This window comes from Papaver somniferum, unplaced genomic scaffold (assembly GCF_003573695.1).
Source record: "Papaver somniferum cultivar HN1 unplaced genomic scaffold, ASM357369v1 unplaced-scaffold_12, whole genome shotgun sequence".
In the NCBI taxonomy this organism is placed as follows: Eukaryota; Viridiplantae; Streptophyta; class Magnoliopsida; order Ranunculales; family Papaveraceae; genus Papaver; species Papaver somniferum.
This window is the reverse complement of record NW_020621047.1, coordinates 61,871-87,069: the sequence shown is the minus strand read 5'-3', so window position 1 is coordinate 87,069 and position 25,199 is coordinate 61,871. Positions and strand designations below refer to the sequence as shown.

The following is a 25,199-nucleotide window of genomic DNA, read 5'->3' as shown; positions in this document are numbered from 1 at the left end:
TTGGTTAGCTGTTAGGATCAAGTTTGCGAAAGAACCGAACGTTGTAAACTTATATACTCTTATATTACGTAAAGTTCGGTTAGATCAAAAGTGCATGCAGTTTTCGAACCAACCGAACTTTGTACACCAAAGTTCGGTTAGTTAAGAACCAACCGTACATAACGCTGTAACTCCTAGAAATTATTAGAGAGTTCGGTAACCTGCGTGTTTCGAACAAGTAACCGAACTACACTTTCAGATGAGTTCGGTTACTTGTTCATCTCACGGGGCAACCGAACTACAGCTTCAGATGAGTTCCGTTACTTGTTCTTCATATAAAGTAACGGAACTGTTCAAAATCCAGTTGAAATCCAGATCATTTTGAAGATTAACAAATATTCTAGGAGAGGATGGAGATGAAGAATCAGATGGGTTTTCATCATTTGAATACTCAAACTTAGTGAATTAGAAAAAAAAATTATTTTCCATGTTTTTCTCCTTCATCTTCTCTAACTCTACTCTCTCAATAATTCTACTCAACTAATAGTAAACTCATATTTTAATTTAATCTCACTAATTATTTTTAACTGAATCATTCACTAATCATAACCTAAAATTAATTAAGAGGGTATATTAAGTATTAAATAAATAACGAGATATGGGGTGACCTAGAATTACTTCTAATGCCTTTACCCAAAATAAAACCATGGTCCCCCAAAAAAACCATGGTCCCCAAAAAATCGTTCTTATTTTCTCGGGCCATGAGTTAAAACCCTAAAGGTGTTACTATCCATCCACAAAAAAACAATCAAAATAAAAGTAGCACAAAACCCCCAAACTATATGAATATTTAGGATTTTTGTATCAATATCCATCACTACCATCACCAACCACCACCACTACCATCGCCAACCACCACCACCATATCCACCATCAACTACTACACTACTAGCAACCAACACCTTATCCACAAACAAATATTAGCACTACCATCACCATAAGAAGCACCACCACCAACCAACACCGCCACTGACTAGAAACAATACCACCAAATTTGGTTTCATCATAAACTTACTGTTCCATCATTAAAAAAATTGGTTTCATGATAAAAAAAAAATAGCCAAAATAATATGAAACCAATTTTATTTGGGGTTTTTGTATGAATTTTTAAAAAATTAGAGTTTTTGTATCACGTTTGTTTAATATGGAGTTTTAATGGATCTCAACATTTGAATGGGTTTTTTGTATTCCAATTTTGACCACCTTAGTGTTTTACTACTAGTTCTGAAATATCAAGTAACCTAACTTACTTTATGAATTTTTTCTTTTTTTCTTTTTGAAGCATCATGTAACCTAAATTACTTGACTTTCTGTCCAGTGTCCAGTGTCACTCAATGGCTTGCTAGTTGCTATATAAAGCAACTCAAAGTGGAAATTACTGTCAGAATGTGGCAAAACCTTGAGAAGACCTTAGAGGATGTTTGGAATTTGGATATACATACGGAAGCTATCTTTTAGAAGTTAGTTTGGGAACAAAATTATAAAATGATTTTTTTCCCGAAATCATAAAAGAAAAATATGGGCAAGAGTGGTCCAAAAATCCCAACATATTCAAAAGGGAATATACAAAATTACAAAGTCTTCCCAATGATAGAATATAATGCTTATCGGATGATTCTTGTAAGTTTTATTTGTTGAGCACCATAAACGGGTAAGTCTCTAACAACTAAACCAACTCATCCCTTATCTTGGATTTACCACCACGAGCCCAAGCATCACTATCTTTCCAAATCTCCTAGATGATCGCATAAGGAAGAACATTAATAATATCTTATTGCCTCTCCTTACTCTATAAAAGCTCCAGCCCTGAAATAAATAAATGAGTAAATGTCTCTGGCATGAGACATGCAGAGAGTTGAGAAGGTAGTTCCATGAGTAAAATGCCCATTCACAGTGAACAGAAAGATGATCGCAAGTTTCTTTATTTCTTACACAAACTGGACAAATAGGGGATTCGACATATACGCCCAGCGACGGAAGCAGGATTGAAAATTTAGGTGGGCTAAATCAAATATATTAGGCTAAAAATGAATTTTTAGGGTGGGCTAAAAAATTTTCCCACAAAATTTTCCTTTGAAAAAATGAAAATTGGGTTGTATTTAGAATTTTTGGGGTGGCTGGAGCACACCCAACCCACCCTCAAATCCGTCATTGTATACGCCTCTAAGGGAAGGATGCTTCTTGTCGGAATTGAGTTGTGCACAGAATACCACCGGAAAAAGTTGACCTTCGGTGGAGAGTTCTTGTTAGAATGACTTATAGAGGCAAAAAAGTTATTTTTGGTGAATGATATTACATTTTTCTTGAACTTCAACTATCCAAACGCCGAAATCCCGTCTAACTAGATGTTATCCAGGGATTCATAAGAGAAAAGACGGTGGAAATGAGCATTCGCGTACAAAAAAGCAAAAAAAATCCAATCAATAAGGAAAATTTGGCAATATTATTGACTCTGAGAATAACCTAAAAAATTCGCTATTGTTGAGTGACTTAGTAAATTCGAGTCATATAGTTTATTTTTGAAGCCTATTATATGGGCTCCAAACTTTTGGTTTTTAGGGCTCACAAGATGACAAAATAGGACAATGAAATAGTAATCAACAAAACCTTTTTAACCTATTAATTTTTTAATGGTAATATCCTCCATTAATTAATGCTAATAATTAAATTATTTAAATTAAATATGATTAGTGATTAAGTTAGATTAATTCATAGTTATTGTTTGAAAATCAAATCAATTTTTCTTTTAATTTCGGGTGTTCCTTTATATACCCCTAAAAACACTAACTCTAGCCCTAACCGTTAGTTATGTTAGTTATAAAGTAGTAAATATGAAAATCTGTAAATTGGTCGAAGCTTTGTATATCGATACCCCTCTAGGTTTGTTGTATGGCCATACAAATCGAAAAAAATAAATAAATTCCAATATATGCATATAGATAAAGTCTCTACAAAATAATTACCAAAACCATTTTTATTAGTCGTTCGATAATATAGAAAAGAAAAATATTAGGTCATGGAAGAACATAGATGAACCCGTACTGATCAAAAAAGAAAAAAAAAAGAATCCTAAATAACTCAACCGTGGAATGGATCCCGTTTGGAAGGTTTGGAGATCGAACCATACCGTGATGAACTCAAGGTTTGTGATTTAATTATAGGATTGATTGGAGTAGTTTTTAAGGGCAATTCCTATGGCAATCAACAAACTTATTGTTTTGTTGAGCCACGTTGATGAACAAAATGCATTCTCCATCATGGGTAACAAGGAAAAATTAACAAATATGATGTTTTGGGGTCCCACTAGTAATTTTATTTATATAAAATAATAATAATTGGGTCCCACTGATGATTTTATTTATATAAACTAACAAGAGTTGGGTTCCTCAGATGATTTATATAAAAATAAACCCTAAATATAATAAACGGGTTTGGGAGAGAGAAAAGTACTGGGAGATCTCATCAGTAAACCAACTCCATATTCAATCATACATAAATAAGGATAGATTAGAAAAAAACATGAAAAAGTGGCTAGAATGATTGGTTTTCTTAATTTTTGTGAAAACCAAACAAGGTTATTTTTTAGTAACGGAGGGAGTACATCACATCTTGTCTTCCAGATGTGCCATAATGTATAGCCTGCAATTACAATAAATTCTTGCATACATCCAGCATTACTCTCATCAGTAAACCAACTCCATATTCAATCATACATAAATAATCCATTTACAATGCCTACAATATTAATCTGAATAGAATACCAGACTTCTTTGCAGACCTAGCACTGTAGAAACAAATGATCCATACTTTCAATATCATTGGTGCAAAGGGGACATGTGGCATTTTATATTATTTACAAATGTCGTACACGTTTCTCTAATAGGTAGGCAATTATGGACACACTTCCACTGATGATTAATTTTCCAAAATTGTTTCGAAGGGAAAATTGTTAATTTTGGACTTAGTTATAAAAGTTTATTTGGGAATATAATTTCAAAATTACTTTTTATTTTTCCGAAAAAATAAGTTTATATCACAAAATAAAAATATGCAACTCGATCCCAAACTAATCAGAAGGGGGACTATAAAATTACAAAATCTTCCTAGTTGATATAGCATGGTGCCGATCGCTAATGATTCTTGAAAGTTTCATTTGTCGGGCTCCATAAGCAGATAAGATATTTAATAGCTACCATTATGTCTTCGAAAATTTCTATCGTGTATCTGCTCCTTAGACTTCAAACATCCATCTCTGAAGTACACTAGTGCATGTCTCTGGCATAATCCATGATACGTGCAGAGAGTTAAGAAATTAAGTAGCGCCATAAACAATGGTTGTTCACATTTATACAAACTGGAAAAGTAGTGGAATCAACATTTATGCCTCTATGGATAAGCATGTTTTTTTGTCGGAACTGAGTTATGCACATAAAACTACGACAAGAAATCAACTTATGGTGGAGAATTTATTGGAAAATTGATAAGAATAGAAATATAAAAACGAAAAGAACGTGGTATTATTGGTTTCAAGACCGATTTTTTCCATCAAATATTTGGACCATTCCCAAATAATTGGTGAGTATCAATTCTTCTTAATATAAAGGAGAATGATTTTGCTGACGCGGCGGAAACACAACAATCCTGATATTTTTCCCAATAAAAGTAAGCCACATGGAAAATACAAATGGATTAGTTTTTTTTCGAAATATGATGTCTTTAAGGAAAAGACAGTAAATCGCTGCCGTTGTTCTGGTGGCGGAAAGACACTACTCTTGGTTAATTTGCACACTAAGGCGTTACATTCTATACATTTCCAAGGTTTGAATTTGATATGTTTATGTCGCGTCTTCTGAAATCATGCAATCTTTACAGACTGTCTTTTGGTTTAAGGTTTGATTTTCATGTTAGTGTAATAACTAAAAGATGAGTTTGAGTATGTTTTGGAGAAGACGTGTCCTACCAAATAGTTACGCTGCTTTTGATTATGAAAGACACCGGTTGGTCATTATGTAAGATATTACGAAAAACCACTGCTGTTAGATCTTTCCGGATCCCATACCAAAAGACATGTCTTTTGGTATTTTTCTCTATAAATGTTCTGACATTTTCCAAATCCTCTACCAAATAACCAGCGACAGTGAAAGGTCCTCCATCATCCAATTGGGTTTTCATAAGCTTGCAATATGGATACAGATAACCAACAATGCAGCAGCCGGGGAAAATCATCAAACAATCAGCAAAAAGGATAAACATACGAGAACCATCCATTCATATTCTATTGTCCATTGTGACAGATTAGTAGAAAATACTGCTATCGCAACTGTGTGCTCAGTCGATTCGAGCACAATGGGATCACAAATGCTTAGTATGGACAGAAGGAGAATCAAACAAACGAAGATCAAAATGAAAAGAGGTACTACATGCCAGAAAATCATCTTCGCAAAACATTATAACAGGTACGGTAAGGTAATGAACCTTTTAGGTGATGATCAGTAATGGTCTAACAAATCAGGGTAATGAAGCATATATGGTGGAACATTTATATGCATAATCATATTTTATATATTGCCGTTGTTGAATCTCAGGAAGTAATGAACCATTTAGGCGATGATCATTGATATGGAATGAGGGTAATGAAGCATATATGTGGTACATTTATATGCATAGTCAGAGTTTACATATTGTCGTTGTTGAATCTCAGTATTGCATACAAATTTAGGAAGTAATGGTTAAAGAATTACAAATTCTACGTGAGTTATGCCTGATAATGTTCCTTCGCTGCGGAATCGAATTCAATGGTTTTGTTACTAACCAATTTGTTTAAACGGGATCAGTAAATAACGTACATGACTTCGGAACTCCAACACATAATACCCTGAACGCAAGGGTGCGTTTGCGTTTGCGTTTACATCTATGGGAGGTAAAATAAACAAGAAGACCAATAATGGTCGTGCACCATACGTCTTCGAAATAATTAACAAAGGTTTTCCAGTTTATGGAATAACAGATATTCACCACCACAAAAGAAAATTCCATGGTGGTTCTTTGGAGATTGTACTCAATCTAAAACTAAGTAACCATGCAAAATCTTAGTGTAGGTAATGATCCTGCATGTTTGGGAGTTTATGATGGTGTTACAGATGCATTTCGAATAACAAGCAAAATGATCAACAACCCTTTAATTGTGTATATTCTATAAACACTGCTATATATTCTGTGCTACTATGTTTCTTATGCTTTTTATATGGAAAAAATTATATTGCCTGTTAAAGCTCTTGGGAAGAAATCACAACTGAATCTCTCATGGCTTAAGTACAAAGGAGAACTGCAACAAGAATTAATTCTACATTAATCGTAAGCTTCTTCTAAATAAACGGAGAAGGTTTCTTTCATTTGCATTACGAGGCAATGATATTGCAGATTATGGAATGAAGAAAGATTAATGTAGAATATTCAAGATTGTTAGAACATAATTCACTAAGAGAGGTCGTCAACATCACCAAGATAAGGCTTGATCTTCCAAGTAAACCGGTCTTTGGTCTTTGGTGTTTGTTCATCGGACAAAGTAGATGCATGTATCCTACAACAATGGATGGTGGTGCGGACAGATCATCCATAACACTCGGTGCGGATACGATGTGGTCGGGCCGCATACTCAAAATATGTGGTCCCTTTTCTTTTTTTGACACGTATATAAAATAAAAAATAAAGTGAAAAATAGTTTTATTACAAAAATATTTAACTAACTTTTTTAGACAACTTCCTATGCTTTTTCTCAAAAATTGAATGTTTTACGGGAATTTGGAGGGGACAGGATTTAAGTTTATATACGTGTTGGAAAAAAAGTGACCGCATATTTTGATTATGTGGCCCGATCACATCGTGGCCGGGGTGCATAATACTAGCCCGGCTTTACATCTAAATTGGCAGAACCCTACTCACTATGTGTACTTTGATAATAATTGAGTTTTGCCTTGGTAAATGAATGTTGGTTCTATTTTTTTTGATAGAGATATCAATTCCAACGACATTTTATTCTCTAACAACCTAACCGGCATCCCTTAGGTAAAGTTAACATGATTTATTTATTTTTTCTTTATTTTTCTTTTTGGATAAAACTTATAAGCAGTCCAACAATTTAATTGAAAATTCAGAAGCCCAAAACCATTGGATGTTCTAAAAGACACTTGAACCGCCCAACATCTTACCACAGCCTGTTAAGCGCCCAAGTAATTACAGTTCAAAAAAAATAAATTAACATGATGATACACCAAAATTTCAAGAAATCTAAAGTAAAATGGAGCAATCAGCAATCCAATGACCGGTGCAATATGCTACACTGAATGACACTTGGTAAGTTTTAGCATGTACTGGATACAACAGGAGAATTCAATGATCAGATTTGTAGTTAACCAAGCATAACTGGCACTAACCAAAGAACGGGATATAATTTTATAGCCCTAGACCGTGCATTTGCACGGGCATGAAAAGGCCTTGTAATTAATAAATCCCTAACAATGTTATTGGCGAGAGTTGTACTTCCTTGACCCAACCAAGAACACACAATATTTAGAATCTGATAAGGCTTAGAGAAAAAAGAAATCAGAAATTTTTGATGTTTGTTTCATTACTCGAATGAAAATAAATCACCACTATTTATAGGAGACTATGCTTATTGGAGATGTTTTTCATTTCCAACAAACGTCATTACCGTCTATAGGAATAGATGTATATCTTATGTGATCACACCTTTAGAGACGCCTCTTCATATCTAATAAATATCCATTGCGTCTATTCATCACAGGACGTTCCCCAATCGTAACAGCAAACCAAAAACGAAAATCATTTAATTTTGAATGATATTGAAAATATCCGATAGAAATCTTGTCAGAATGACTTATATAGAAGAAAGAAAACCATTTTTTATGAAAGGTATTTTGTTTTGCTTTCAATAGGCACCTCAGCACATCACAACATCCGAGACGCATAAACACGCAAGATAACAAAGCACGACATGCTAAAAAAACACGTCATAACATGCATAAAGCGATATGAAACATGATACAATAGATTACATTTCATGTATATTTCACAAAATAGCTTCATTCTAGCCCATTTTTGATAGCTTTTTCCGGTTTTGTTAAATAATTTCCAAAATAATAAAGATAACATCTAAAATATCGGAAAAATGTTTATTCTTTGCGAAACATAGAATGAGTGTGTTTCTGCAAAGCACAACAAGAAACAACATGGTTATCTTTTTGGCGCTACACAGCACGTCACGCTTGAATCTGTAGCACATCGGTATATAACACGCAACACATTAAGTACGCTACTTCATAGGCTAGGCCGACACGTTTGACACATCTAACGGAAACCCCATGTAAGGTGTAGCTCTTAACCAAACACCAAAACCCCGTGTAACCAAACACTCTTTCTTACCGCAGCTACAAATCTAACTAACTGATGAATGCAGCCAACACTCTGTCAGTTGGTAATAAACAAAAAGAATATATCAAAATAACCTTTTTTCTGGGGTGACCTGAGCAGTGAATCGTTTAAAAAAGCGGAAAATGGGTCATTTGTCCAAATTTTATTAAAACATGGTTCAAATGGACGGGTAAAAATTAGTATGGGTGAAATGGATACAAAAAAATAGTAAGGATGAAACTGGATGCATCCTGATATAAATTAAAAATAAGAAAAAAAATTTGAAAATTGGTAGGATGAAATTGGTTACATCCTACCTATTTTTATATTTTTGTCCATTTGAACAGTATCTTTTTAATTTTTGTCCATTTAAACAGTATCAAAATGTACAAGTCTTTTTCATCCAGGAATTGTTGATTTTGGTCTTTTTAACCAATTTTGTGTCAAAAAAGTTGGTTATTTAGTAACCATTTTTGGTATGAAATAAGTTGAATTTCAAGGACATGATTAATATTTCCATAATCAAGTAACAAAATAGCTGGCTCAAAGGTTCCTATAATAATTCCATGAAAGAGGTGTAAGAAAATAGAAAATAGAGATAGAAACCTGCTGTCACAATAGAGGATTCTGGTTGGCTCACAGTAAATGTCTAACAACCTTCATGGCCAAACCAAAATCGAGTTCCTATATAAAGATCTAATTAAGTTGCAAAATCTAAGAAATTTTCTTTTTCGTTCCGCGTGATTGTTTCTAAGATATGGCTGGTTTTTCCTTCAAAAGAAGTTACCAGCATTATGCATTTTATCTTGTAAATAGTTTGTTAATACTTGTAATTTCCTTTTTTCTAGATGACACACATGCCAGAATTGTTAATGTAGGAGGCAACTGCGATTTTTATAAAGGGAGTTGGGTTTACGATGAATCGTATCCTCTTTATGATTCACTTCAATGCCCATTCATCCCTGGAGATTTCCATTGTCTTAGTAATGGTCGACCTGACAAACAATATCTCAAATACAGATGGAGCCCAACTGGAGGATGTGATCCACCTAGGTTTGATGGCCTGGATTTGGTCAACAGATTTAAGGGTAAAAAAATCATGTTTGTCGGTGACTCAATCAGTAATAACCAGTGGGTGTCTTTTGCTTGCATGATTTATGCAGCTATTCCTAATGCAAATTTTACTACTTACCATGGCGTCCCCATGGCATCCATTAATTTTACGGTTAGTAAAACCTCTTTTATAAACACCCTTTTAGCTACATTTTATTAATTAGCTTATAAGTCGATTAATTCTTTGGTTTTCAAAAAGGATACTTACACCTTTTCATTTTGGCCTACAAAAAAATGGAGGTAGTATTTGTTGTCGTTCTCTTAATCAGACCATGTTCTATGCCTGGAACTCTATCCTTAAATAATCCATCTCTTATGGGGTAGATAGGGAATTCACTAAACACTTATTTTCTCTTTGTGATTGTAAGCTAGATTTTTAAACATTTCTTGACGATCTTCCTTAAAAGAAGGAAAACTGAAACCCATCACTGAAAGAGACTCAATGAGACCTGTTGTAGAAATCTTATTAGGTTCTTTCACCGATATCTGCATGCCTTTCAAATTTGAGTCAAGAGCATTGTTCGGAAACATCCCCGTAGCTTTGGATTTTGAATTAGCTCTTCTAATCGATCCTGGAACTGGTGCAAAAGAAGATGGCTTAGAGTTGCTTACCTCTGAATCTGAAAGAACTAGAGATGTAGCAACTTCTTCCTTTTTTCCGAAACCTTGAAATCTGTTGATAGATTCCATACAAAGAGGAAACAAGGGAATTGAGAGAGTAGTGATTACTTCGTCCTGCCTTGCCTTAGAGGATTATCATTCTCAACCTCGACACTCACTTTTAAACCTTCTTGTGATTCGAGCATAGGTTTACTAGAACTCAAAGCTATTGCAGCAGCTTGCTTCCTTACGGTGATTATGGAAGCTTGAGAATTAACCATTCCTTGATTACTAGCTTTCCCAGCTTTGCCCTTTTTTAACTTTTCTCTTTCGATATGTCCCCAACGTCTCCTTGTTGATATTATCGGAAACCCCCTTTATCAGAAGATGGCGCACTTGAGACAATGTCAGAAACCTTGCTTAATTCCATGGGCATTTCTTTGATCAAACCGTCATCCTTCATGTCATTAAGAGCATGAAAAGCATCAGATAACTTGATTCCAACTACATTTCGTAGTATCCACCGTCATGTTCACGTTGACAAGATGATCTTTATAACCAAAAGTACCAGCAGAAATTCTCTCCTCCTTGTCTTTGTATATCCAGGAAAGTTGAGATGTCCAAATGCATGGTCCATCCACAAGTAAACCGTTCACTTATATAGTTAAACCATTCGCTTTGTATTTTCATTTCACGTGAGCTTAGCTGAATATTGGCATAAGAAGTTGTTTGTATACGTTGCTTGGTTTATAGCGAGGGCATGCATAAGTTGTTTGTATACGTTGCTTGGTTTATAGCGAGGGCATGCATGGTAATACCTTCTTCGAATTTGTGCATGCAGGATCCTGAGTATAACATTTCTATACATTTTAATTTCAAACCATTCCTAGTTGAGTTAGAGGAGATACCTAAACGAATTATAAACATCGACAATCACAAACCATTCCTAGTTGAATTAGAGGAACGAATTCTAAAGATCGACACCATTAGCACGGGTGATCTGTGGAAAGAAGTAGATGTTGTGATCTTCAACACTTGGCACTGGTGGTTCCACAAAGGAAAAATACAACAGTAAGAAATTTAATTCCTTAAATGTCTAATTCTACATGTCATCCATCCATTATATATCACTTCTGTTAGATAAAGATTTCCTTAAAAGTTTTTTATTTGAAGTTGGGATAAAATTCAGGAAGGAAACAAGACATACAAAGATATAGATGATCGTCTCGCTGCTTTTGCAAAAGGTTTAACAACTTGGTCAACTTGGGTTGACAAAAATATTGACCCCAAAAAAACTCAAGTTTTCTATCAAGGAATTTCTCCTACGCATCCGAAGTAAGTTTTCTACGATTTATTTTCTGGATGTATGATTGCATATGGAATTTTTATATTTTTGTTCTAGATCACCGTTGAATATGAGGGTATTTGGATATCAGCGCCAGAAATATTTGAAAAGTCAATTCTAGAAATCAGAAGTAAAAAAAGAAAAAATTACAAAAAATTAAACGAAACGAAAAATTGTTGAAAATTCTCGAAAAAAGAAAAAAAAAATTCTGAACCTAACTTATAGCTTTTCTACTTCTAAAAAGAGTACAACACTCCCAGAGAGCTCAATTTTAACAAGATGGTTTCTAATATGTCGTGTATATCTAAACTGCGACTAATTCTTCTTTTTGAGGGGCAAGGATTGGGGTTTCCCACACACGACTTGTGCAGATCACACAACACCAATTAATGGTACTACATATCCTGGAATTCCAGAACCAGGAGTTGCTGTACTCAAGGAAGTGTTAAGTAAAATGTCGAATCCTGTCATTTTATTGGACGTGACAACCATGTCACAACTAAGAAAAGATTCTCATCCATCATATTATACCAATCAAGGTCGGACGCTTCGTGATTGTGGCCATTGGTGTGTGGCTGGGTACCAGATACATGGAATCATCTTCTTTATGCATCTATTGTTGGCCGGCCAGAAACAAGAACGCATAGAGTTGATATGAATTTGCCCATATTGATAACCTAATGTCTTTGCACCCGAATGTTGAAAAAAAAGGGTTGATATATTTGGCTGGGATTTAATTAAGAGTTTGGTGTGAATCAAATATATATCTAATCGTTGCATGTGAAAGTTGATGGTAATGTATGGGTCATTCAGCGAATTTGCACATTTTCAATCACATTTTTCTGCCACTAAGAAAAAAATTTTGTATTAGAGGCCTAATATAACTCACAATGCATATTTTGAACCATAAAAAAACAGTCCTTAACTTAATTTAATCAAAATATGATACTAAATCCTAAAGAAAACTAACATATCAAACATTTGCAAGTGATCCAACAAAAGCAGGAATTAGAAATTCAACATACCGATTATTACAAATCTCTTTGAGACTATTTTTCTTGAGATCATAAGATACAATCTTGCCATTGCCAGGTAAAAGTATCAACGCTTTCAACTCATCTTCATCACCATTTCCTTCCACAACTACCTTTAATATACGGTAACGCAAGTATTGGCTAAAGGAAACACAACCATTTCCATACCGATTCGCTAATTCCTGCAATCGAACTAGAATTCATTTTTTCTTGTTGGAATGGAGGTGGTGGAGGAATCATTCTAAATTGTCTTGTGGAAGGGTTGTAAGTATAACGAGTTCCGTTACGTAGACCAAAAGGCCGATAGCACAAAAGAAGACCATTACAAGATTGTTGAATATATAATCCTACTAGTCCTTTTTTCACTTGGATTAGAAAACTGACATTAGAACTACTGATTTTGGCTTTATCACGAAAAATTACACCATAACTTGGTTGTTCATTATGTGCGTGACGGAGAAAACAGAATCCAGACACTGAAAGTTTGTTTTAATGAACCTGGTAATATTTTTGCTTGAAATATGAATCGGAGATGAGACCAATGTTTTGATACCGGTTTGAGAACAAGTAGAGTTTCGACGGGTAAACTCAAGAAAATCTTAATAAAAAGATCACTGCTATTGAATACTAAAGATGTTGATGATGATGAGTCTTCACTATTACCTGCTGAAATCATCGTCATCATCGTGTGCATGCTGGATAACAAAAAACAAATTTGTACTGATCAAAAAAAAAAAAAAACAAATTTGTGATGAGATTTTTGGTTAATAATAATAATAATAATAAAAAAGATGAAACTTAGGGTTATTTGTTCACTAAACAGGCCTAATGAACAGGCCCGAGTAACCCTACTTGACTATTAAATCCATTCACATCTTCTTCGATTGTTTGCACGAATTATTGATTTAGTGTCTTTGGAACAGAAATTTTGAAATAAGGGGTTTGATGTTTAATGCATCAAAAAAGATACGTATTACTAACCATTTTTTGTATGAACACAGCTGGCTCTTCCCACTGGGGTCAGTTGCCCCCGCCCATGTCATTTGGCTTAAAATTTTAGTTCAACCGTCGATATATAGTGTCATGGATTCAGAATAAGAAGCCATATTTAGAGAAAAATCGATGAAGTACCTGTAAATATAAACCAAATGATAGTAAAAAGATGAAACTAGGGTTGTTTATATACACCTTATACAAAACTTTGGACAACAAGGAAAACGACTTATACACCAAATGTAAGATCTTAACTTAAGACAAAAAGGATAACGACTTATACTGTCTAAGGCCTTTATTAGAGCCGATTTACTAAAGTAACCAAACAGGTCCATCATACAAGCTCATCTATCTCAGGCAACCCCTTTTCTTTATTTATTTTTGAATGATTTTTTAGGGACCATGGTCTTTTTGAGGGGACCGTGATTTTATTAGGCCACCTTCCTTATAGTGATAACAAGTGTCTTAAAACGTTGAAATGACTAACATACTCTTAATCTAATTTAATTTAAAACCAACCTAATAACCACCTATATATAACCACCACCTCCTCCCACAACCACCGCCCACCACCGCCGATTACCACCACCACCACCTCCGATTATCACCACCACCAACCACCGATTACCACCACCACCGCCCACCACCGCCGATTACCACCACCTCCGATTATCACCAGCACCAACCACCGATTACCACCACCACCTCCTCCCGCCACCACCACCACCACCTATTTAAGAAATGTAACAACATCAATGCAATCACATTTAAGTTCGGTTACATAATAATTTTATCGAGTATAAAAGACGTCAGCCGCAACCTGATTCTGCCATGGGACCACTCCGTAGGTATTTTCCAACAAACTCTTCGCTTTAATTTGATTTTGATTGCTTCAATCGAATAGAAATCATCAAAATAGGATTTTAATAGGAGTTATAGAGCCATGTTCGGTTAGGTTGATTTTCCAAAAAACCCTAGTTTACTAACCGAACTGCTTGAAAATGAAGAACAGGAAGAACAGTTTGGTTCTATTGGATTTAAAACTAAGTCACCGAACTCTCTGTTCGGTTGTTTCGCAAAAAAATTTAAAATTACAAAGTAACCGAACTCCACCCTTAGAACCGAAAAAAAAACAAATACAGTCTAACCGAATTGTGTTGTTGTGGCCACTAGGTTGAGTTCCAAAATAACCGAACTTAGCCAATAGAGTTCGGTTTGTTCGCAAAAAAATTTAAAAATACAAAGTAACCGAACTTAGCCAATAGATGCTGGAACTTCACATTTTTTTTGTTTGTTAAGTTCGGTAACTTCACAATTTTATCGCAGAAACCGAACTCAGAGTTCGGTTGGTTAGCTGTTAGGATCAAGTTTGCGAAAGAACCGAACGTTGTAAACTTATATACTCTTATATTACGTAAAGTTCGGTTAGATCAAAAGTGCATGCAGTTTTCGAACCAACCGAACTTTGTACACCAAAGTTCGGTTAGTTAAGAACCAACCGTACATGACGCTGTAACTCCTAGAAATTATTAGAGAGTTCGGTAACCTGCGTGTTTCGAACAAGTAACCGAACTACACTTTCAGATGAGTTCGGTTACTTGTTCATCTCACGGGGCAACCGAACTACAGCTTCAGATGAGTTCCGTTACTTGTTCTTCATATAAAGTAACGGAACTGTTCAAAATCCAGTTGAAATCCAGATCATTTTGAAGATTAACAAATATTCTAGGAGAGGATGGAGATGAAGAATCAGATGGGTTTTCATCATTTGAATACTCAAACTTAGTGAATTGGAAAAAAAAATTATTTTCCATGTTTTTCTCCTTCATCTTCTCTAACTCTACTCTCTCAATAATTCTACTCAACTAATAGTAAACTCATATTTTAATTTAATCTCACTAATTATTTTTAACTGAATCATTCACTAATCATAACCTAAAATTAATTAAGAGGGTATATTAAGTATTAAATAAATAACGAGATATGGGGTGACCTAGAATTACTTCTAATGCCTTTACCCAAAATAAAACCATGGTCCCCCAAAAAAACCATGGTCCCCAAAAAATCGTTCTTATTTTCTCGGGCCATTAGTTAAAACCCTAAAGGTGTTACTATCCATCCACAAAAAAACAATCAAAATAAAAGTAGCACAAAACCCCCAAACTATATGAATATTTAGGATTTTTGTATCAATATCCATCACTACCATCACCAACCACCACCACTACCATCGCCAACCACCACCGCCATATCCACCATCAACTACTACACTACTAGCAACCAACACCTTATCCACCAACAAATATTAGCACTACCATCACCATAAGAAGCACCACCACCAACCAACACCGCCACTGACTAGAAACAATACCACCAAATTTGGTTTCATCATAAACTTACTGTTTCATCATTAAAAAAATTGGTTTCATGATAAAAAAAAATAGCCAAAATAATATGAAACCAATTTTATTTGGGGTTTTTGTTTGAATTTTTAAAAAATTAGAGTTTTTGTATCACGTTTGTTTAATATGGAGTTTTAATGGATCTCAACATTTTAATGGGTTTTTTGTATTCCAATTTTGACCACCTTAGTGTTTTACTACTAGTTCTGAAATATCAAGTAACCTAACTTACTTTATGAATTTTTTCTTTTTTTCTTTTTGAAGCATCATGTAACCTAAATTACTTGACTTTCTGTCCAGTGTCCAGTGTCACTCAATGGCTTGCTAGTTGCTATATAAAGCAACTCAAAGTGGAAATTACTGTCAGAATGTGGCAAACCTTGAGAAGACCTTAGAGGATGTTTGGAATTTGGATATACATACGGAAGCTATCTTTTAGAAGTTAGTTTGGGAACAAAATTATAAAATGATTTTTTTTCCCGAAATCATAAAAGAAAAATATGGGCAAGAGTGGTCCAAAAATCCCAACATATTCAAAAGGGAATATACAAAATTACAAAGTCTTCCCAATGATAGAATATAATGCTTATCGGATGATTCTTGTAAGTTTTATTTGTTGAGCACCATAAACGGGTAAGTCTCTAAGAACTAAACCAACTCATCCCTTATCTTGGATTTACCACCACGAGCCCAAGCATCACTATCTTTCCAAATCTCCTGGATGATCGCATAAGGAAGAACATTAATAATATCTTATTGCCTCTCCTTACTCTATAAAAGCTCCAGCCCTGAAATAAATAAATGAGTAAATGTCTCTGGCATGAGACATGCAGAGAGTTGAGAAGGTAGTTCCATGAGTAAAATGCCCATTCACAGTGAACAGAAAGATGATCGCAAGTTTCTTTATTTCTTACACAAACTGGACAAATAGGGGATTCGACATATACGCCCAGCGACGGAAGCAGGATTGAAAATTTAGGTGGGCTAAATCAAATATATTAGGCTAAAAATGAATTATTAGGGTGGGCTAAAAAAATTTCCCACAAAATTTTCCTTTGAAAAAATGAAAATTGGGTTGTATTTAGAATTTTGGGGGTGGCTGGAGCACACCCAACCCACCCTCAAATCCGTCATTGTATACGCCTCTAAGGGAAGGATGCTTCTTGTCGGAATTGAGTTGTGCACAGAATACCACCGGAAAAAGTTGACCTTCGGTGGAGAGTTCTTGTTAGAATGACTTATAGAGGCAAAAAAGTTATTTTTGGTGAATGATATTACATTTTTCTTGAACTTCAACTATCCAAACGCCGAAATCCCGTCTAACTAGATGTTATCCAGGGATTCATAAGAGAATAGACGGTGGAAATGAGCATTCGCGTACAAAAAAGCAAAAAAAATCCAATCAATAAGGCAAATTTGGAAATATTATTGACTCTGAGAATAACCTAAAAAATTCACTATTGTTGAGTGACTTAGTAAATTCGAGTCATATAGTTTATTTTTGAAGCCTATTATATGGGCTCCAAACTTTTGGTTTTTAGGGCTCACAAGATGACAAAATAGGACAAAGAAATAGTAATCAACAAAACCTTTTTAACCTATTAATTTTTTAATGGTAATATCCTCCATTAATTAATGCTAATAATTAAATTATTTAAATTAAATATGATTAGTGATTAAGTTAGATTAATTCATAGTTAGGGTTTGAAAATTAAATCAATTTTTCTTTTAATTTCGGGTGTTCCTTTATATACCCATAAAAACACTAACTCTAGCCCTAACCGTTAGTTATGTTAGTTATAAAGTAGTAAATATGAAAATCTGTAAATTGTTCGAAGCTTTGTATATCGATACCCCTCTAGGTTTGTTTTATGGCCATACAAATCGAAAAAAATAAATAAATTCCAATATATGCATATAGATAAAGTCTCTACAAAATAATTACCAAACCCATTTTTATTAGTCGTTCGATAATATAGAAAAGAAAAATATTAGGTCATGGAAGAACATAGATGAACCCGTACTGATCAAAAAAGAAAAAAAAAAGAATCCTAAATAACTCAACCGTGGAATGGATCCCGTTTGGAAGGTTTGGAGATCGAACCATACCGTGATGAACTCAAGGTTTGTGATTTAATTATAGGATTGATTGGAGTAGTTTTTAAGGGCAATTCCTATGGCAATCAACAAACTTATTGTTTTGTTGAGCCACGTTGATGAACAAAATGCATTCTCCATCATGGGTAACAAGGAAAAATTAACAAATATGATGTTTTGGGGTCCCACTAGTAATTTTATTTATATAAAATAATAATAATTGGGTCCCACTGATGATTTTATTTATATAAACTAACAAGAGTTGGGTTCCTCAGATGATTTATATAAAAATAAACCCGAAATATAATAAACGGGTTTGGGAGAGAGAAAAGTACTGGGAGATCTCATCAGTAAACCAACTCCATATTCAATCATACATAAATAAGGATAGATTAGAAAAAATCATGAAAAAGTGGCTAGAATGATTGGTTTTCTTAATTTTTGTGAAAACCAAACAAGGTTATTTTTTAGTAACGGAGGGAGTACATCACATCTTGTCTTCCAGATGTGCCATAATGTATAGCCTGCAATTACAATAAATTCTTGCATACATCCAGCATTACTCTCATCAGTAAACCAACTCCATATTCAATCATACATAAATAATCCATTTACAATGCCTACAATATTAATCTGAATAGAATCCCAGACTTCTTTGCAGACCTAGCACTGTAGAAACAAATGATCCATACTTTCAATATCATTGGTGCAAAGGGGACATGTGGCATTTTATATTATTTACAAATGTCGTACACGTTTCTCTAATAGGTAGGCAATTATGGACACACTTCCACTGATGATTAATTTTCCAAAATTGTTTCAAAGGGAAAATTGTTATTTTTGGACTTAGTTATAAAAGTTTATTTGGGAATATAATTTCAAAATTACTTTTTATTTTTCCGAAAAAATAAGTTTATATCACAAAATAAAAATATGCAACTCGATCCCAAACTAGTCAGAAGGGGGACTATAAAATTACAAAATCTTCCTAGTTGATATAGCATGGTGCCGATCGCTAATGATTCTTGAAAGTTTCATTTGTCGGGCTCCATAAGCAGATAAGATATTTAATAGCTACCATTATGTCTTCGAAAATTTCTATCGTGTATCTGCTCCTTAGACTTCAAACATCCATCTCTGAAGTACACTAGTGCATGTCTCTGGCATAATCCATGATACGTGCAGAGAGTTAAGAAATTAAGTAGCGCCATAAACAATGGTTGTTCACATTTATACAAACTGGAAAAGTAGTGGAATCAACATTTATGCCTCTATGGATAAGCATGTTTTTTTGTCGGAACTGAGTTATGCACATAAAACTACGACAAGAAATCAACTTATGGTGGAGAATTTATTGGAAAATTGATAAGAATAGAAATTTAAAAACGAAAAGAACGTGGTATTATTGGTTTCAAGACCGATTTTTTCCATCAAATATTTGGACCATTCCCAAATAATTGGTGAGTATCAATTCTTCTTAATATAAAGGAGAATGATTTTGCTGACGCGGCGGAAACACAACAATCCTGAAATTTTTCCCAATAAAAGTAAGCCACATGGAAAATACAAATGGATTAGTTTTTTTTCGAAATATGATGTCTTTAAGGAAAAGACAGTAAATCGCTGCCATTGTTCTGGTGGCGGAAAGACACTACTCTTGGTTAATTTGCACACTAAGGCGTTACATTCTATACATTTCCAAGGTTTGAATTTGATATGTTTATGTCGCGTCTTCTGAAATCATGCGATCTTTACAGACTGTCTTTTGGTTTAAGGTTTGATTTTCATGTTAGTGTAATAACTAAAAGATGAGTTTGAGTATGTTTTGGAGAAGACGTGTCCTACCAAATAGTTACGCTGCTTTTGATTATGAAAGACACCGGTTGGTCATTATGTAAGATATTACGAAAAACCACTGCTGTTAGATCTTTCCGGATCCCATACCAAAAGACATGTCTTTTGGTATTTTTCTTTATAAATGTTCTGACATTTTCCAAATCCTCTACCAAATAACCAGCGACAGTGAAAGGTCCTCCATCATCCAATTGGGTTTTCATAAGCTTGCAATATGGATACAGATAACCAACAATGCAGCAGCCGGGGAAAATCATCAAACAATCAGCAAAAAGGATAAACATACGAGAACCATCCATTCATATTCTATTGTCCATTGTGACAGATTAGTAGAAAATACTGCTATCGCAACTGTGTGCCCAGTCGATTCGAGCACAATGGGATCACAAATGCTTAGTATGGACAGAAGGAGAATCAAACAAACGAAGATCAAAATGAAAAGAGGTACTACATGCCAGAAAATCATCTTCGCAAAACATTATAACAGGTACGGTAAGGTAATGAACCTTTTAGGTGATGATCAGTAATGGTCTAACAAATCAGGGTAATGAAGCATATATGGTGGAACATTTATATGCATAATCATATTTTATATATTGCCGTTGTTGAATCTCAGGAAGTAATGAACCATTTAGGCGATGATCATTGATATGGAATGAGGGTAATGAAGCATATATGTGGTACATTTATATGCATAGTCAGAGTTTACATATTGTCGTTGTTGAATCTCAGTATTGCATACAAATTTAGGAAGTAATGGTTAAAGAATTACAAATTCTACGTGAGTTATGCCTGATAATGTTCCTTCGCTGCGGAATCGAATTCAATGGTTTTGTTACTAACCAATTTGTTTAAACGGGATCAGTAAATAACGTACATGACTTCGGAACTCCAACACATAATACCCTGAACGCAAGGGTGCGTTTGCGTTTGGGTTTACATCTATGGGAGGTAAAATAAACAAGAAGACCAATAATGGTCGTGCACCATACGTCTTCGAAATAATTAACAAAGGTTTTCCAGTTTATGGAATAACAGATATTCACCACCACAAAAGAAAATTCCATGGTGGTTCTTTGGAGATTGTACTCAATCTAAAACTAAGTAACCATGCAAAATCTTAGTGTAGGTAATGATCCTGCATGTTTGGGAGTTTATGATGGTGTTACAGATGCATTTCGAATAACAAGCAAAATGATCAACAACCCTTTAATTGTGTATATTCTATAAACACTGCTATATATTCTGTGCTACTATGTTTCTTATGCTTTTTATATGGAAAAAATTATATTGCCTGTTAAAGCTCTTGGGAAGAAATCACAACTGAATCTCTCATGGCTTAAGTACAAAGGAGAACTGCAACAAGAATTAATTCTACATTAATCGTAAGCTTCTTCTAAATAAACGGAGAAGGTTTCTTTCATTTGCATTACGAGGCAATGATATTGCAGATTATGGAATGAAGAAAGATTAATGTAGAATATTCAAGATTGTTAGAACATAATTCACTAAGAGAGGTCGTCAACATCACCAAGATAAGGCTTGATCTTCCAAGTAAACCGGTCTTTGGTCTTTGGTGTTTGTTCATCGGACAAAGTAGATGCATGTATCCTACAACAATGGATGGTGGTGCGGACAGATCATCCATAACACTCGGTGCGGATACGATGTGGTCGGGCCGCATACTCAAAATATGTGGTCCCTTTTCTTTTTTTGACACGTATATAAAATAAAAAATAAAGTGAAAAATAGTTTTATTACAAAAATATTTAACTAACTTTTTTAGACAACTTCCTATGCTTTTTCTCAAAAATTGAATGTTTTACGGGAATTTGGAGGGGACAGGATTTAAGTTTATATACGTGTTGGAAAAAAAGTGACCGCATATTTTGATTATGTGGCCCGATCACATCGTGGCCGGGGTGCATAATACTAGCCCGGCTTTACATCTAAATTGGCAGAACCCTACTCACTATGTGTACTTTGATAATAATTGAGTTTTGCCTTGGTAAATGAATGTTGGTTCTATTTTTTTTTGATAGAGATATCAATTCCAACGACATTTTATTCTCTAACAACCTAACCGGCATCCCTTAGGTAAAGTTAACATGATTTATTTATTTTTTCTTTATTTTTCTTTTTGGATAAAACTTATAAGCAGTCCAACAATTTAATTGAAAATTCAGAAGCCCAAAACCATTGGATGTTCTAAAAGACACTTGAACCGCCCAACATCTTACCACAGCCTGTTAAGCGCCCAAGTAATTACAGTTCAAAAAAAAATAAATTAACATGATGATACACCAAAATTTCAAGAAATCTAAAGTAAAATGGAGCAATCAGCAATCCAATGACCGGTGCAATATGCTACACTGAATGACACTTGGTAAGTTTTAGCATGTACTGGATACAACAGGAGAATTCAATGATCAGATTTGTAGTTAACCAAGCATAACTGGCACTAACCAAAGAACGGGATATAATTTTATAGCCCTAGACCGTGCATTTGCACGGGCATGAAAAGGCCTTGTAATTAATAAATCCCTAACAATGTTATTGGCGAGAGTTGTACTTCCTTGACCCAACCAAGAACACACAATATTTAGAATCTGATAAGACTTAGAGAAAAAAGAAATCAGAAATTTTTGATGTTTGTTTCATTACTCGAATGAAAATAAATCACCACTACTTATAGGAGACTATGCTTATTGGAGATGTTTTTCATTTCCAACAAACGTCATTACCGTCTATAGGAATAGATGTGTATCTTATGTGATCACACCTTTAGAGACGCCTCTTCATATCTAATAAATATCCATTGCGTCTATTCATCACAGGACGTTCCCCAGTCGTAACAGCAAACCAAAAACGAAAATCATTTAATTTTGAATGATATTGAAAATATCCAATAGAAATCTTGTCAGAATGACTTATATAGAAGAAAGAAAACTATTTTTTATGAAAGGTATTTTGTTTTTCTTTCAATAGGCACCTCATCACAGCATAACATCCGAGATAGATAAACACGCAAGATAACAAAGCACGACATGCTAAAAAAACACGTCATAACATGCATCAAGAGATAAGCAACATGATACAATAGATTACATTTCATGTATATTTCACAAAATAGCTTCATTCTAGCCCATTTTTGATAGTTTTTTCCGGTTTTGTTAAATAATTTCCAAAATAATAGAGATAACATCTAAAATATCGGAAAAATGTTTATTCTTTGCGAAACATAGAATGAGTGTGTTTCTGCAAAGCACAACAAGAAACAACATGGTTATCTTTTTGGCGCTACACAGCACGTCACGCTTGAATCTGTAGCACATAGGTATATAACACGCAACACATTAAGTACGCTACTTCATAGGCTAGGCCGACACGTTTGACACCTCTAACGGAAACCCCATGTAAGGTGTAGCTCTTAACCAAACACCAAAACCCCGTGCAGCTACAAATCTAACTAACCGATGAATGCAGCCAACACTCTGTCACTTGGTAATAAACAAAAAGAATATATCAAAATAACCTTTTTTCTGGGGTCACCTGAGCAGTGAATCGTTTAAAAAAGCGGAAAATGGGTCATTTGTCCAAATTTTATTAAAACATGGTTCAAATGGACGGGTAAAAATTAGTATGGGTGAAATGGATACAAAAAAATAGTAATGATGAAACTGGATGCATCCTGATATAAATTAAAAATAAGAAAAAAAATTTGAAAATTGGTAGGATGAAACTGGTTACATCCTACCTATTTTTATATTTTTGTCCATTTGAACAGTATCTTTTTAATTTTTGTCCATTTAAACAGTATCAAAATGTACAAGTCTTTTTCATCCAGGAATTGTTGATTTTGGTTTTTTTAACCAATTTTGTGTCAAAAAAGTTGGTTATTTAGTAACCATTTTTGGTATGAAATAAGTTGAATTTCAAGGACATGATTAATATTTCCATGATCAAGTAACAAAATAGCTGGCTCAAAGGTTCCTATAATAATTCCATGAAAGAGGTGTAAGAAAATAGAAAATAGAGATAGAAACCTGCTGTCACAATAGAGGATTCTGGTTGGCTCACAGTAAATGTCTAACAACCTTCATGGCCAAACCAAAATCGAGTTCCTATATAAAGATCTAATTAAGTTGCAAAATCTAAGAAATTTTCTTTTTCGTTCCGCGTGATTGTTTCTAAGATATGGCTGGTTTTTCCTTCAAAAGAAGCTACCAGCATTATGCATTTTATCTTGTAAATAGTTTGTTAATACTTGTAATTTCCTTTTTTCTAGATGACACACATGCCAGAATTGTTAATGTAGGAGGCAACTGCGATTTTTATAAAGGGAGTTGGGTTTACGATGAATCGTATCCTCTTTATGATTCACTTCAATGCCCATTCATCCCTGGAGATTTCCATTGTCTTAGTAATGGTCGACCTGACAAACAATATCTCAAATACAGATGGAGCCCAACTGGAGGATGTGATCCACCTAGGTTTGATGGCCTGGATTTGGTCAACAGATTTAAGGGTAAAAAAATCATGTTTGTCGGTGACTCAATCAGTAATAACCAGTGGGTGTCTTTTGCTTGCATGATTCATGCAGCTATTCCTAATGCAAATTTTACTACTTACCATGGCGTCCCCATGGCATCCATTAATTTTACGGTTAGTAAAACCTCTTTTATAAACACCCTTTTAGCTACATTTTATTAATTAGCTTATAAGTCGATTAATTCTTTGGTTTTCAAAAAGGATACTTACACCTTTTCATTTTGGCCTACAAAAAAATGGAGGTAGTATTTGTTGTCGTTCTCTTAATCAGACCATGTTCTATGCCTGGAACTCTATCCTTAAATAATCCATCTCTTATGGGGTAGATAGGGAATTCACTAAACACTTATTTTCTCTTTGTGATTGTAAGCTAGATTTTTAAACATTTCTTGACGATCTTCCTTAAAAGAAGGAAAACTGAAACCCATCACTGAAAGAGACTCAATGAGACCTGTTGTAGAAATCTTATTAGGTTCTTTCACCGATATCTGCATGCCTTTCAAATTTGAGTCAAGAGCATTGTTCGGAAACATCCCCGTAGCTTTGGATTTTGAATTAGCTCTTCTAATCGATCCTGGAACTGGTGCAAAAGAAGATGGCTTAGAGTTGCTTACCTCTGAATCTGAAAGAACTAGAGATGTAGCAACTTCTTCCTTTTTTCCGAAACCTTGAAATCTGTTGATAGATTCCATACAAAGAGGAAACAAGGGAATTGAGAGAGTAGTGATTACTTCGTCCTGC

At 34.4% G+C, this 25,199-nt stretch overlaps 2 protein-coding genes and 1 pseudogene across 2 annotated transcripts; all 3 read left to right on the top strand.

Moving 5' to 3' along the window:
- Positions 1-9,226: 9,226 nt before the first annotated feature.
- LOC113330895 (protein trichome birefringence-like 43) lies at positions 9,227-9,742 on the top strand. Its single transcript, XM_026577690.1, has 2 exons — positions 9,227-9,233; positions 9,318-9,742. The coding sequence occupies exons 1-2, from the start codon at positions 9,227-9,229 to the stop codon at positions 9,740-9,742; spliced, it is 432 nt and encodes a 143-aa protein (XP_026433475.1).
- A 1,248-nt stretch (positions 9,743-10,990) lies between these two features.
- On the top strand, positions 10,991-12,208 carry LOC113330894 (annotated as a pseudogene).
- An 11,896-nt stretch (positions 12,209-24,104) lies between these two features.
- Positions 24,105-24,620, top strand: LOC113330893 (protein trichome birefringence-like 43). The gene is made up of 2 exons (XM_026577689.1): positions 24,105-24,111; positions 24,196-24,620. The coding sequence occupies exons 1-2, from the start codon at positions 24,105-24,107 to the stop codon at positions 24,618-24,620; spliced, it is 432 nt and encodes a 143-aa protein (XP_026433474.1).
- Positions 24,621-25,199: the final 579 nt, after the last annotated feature.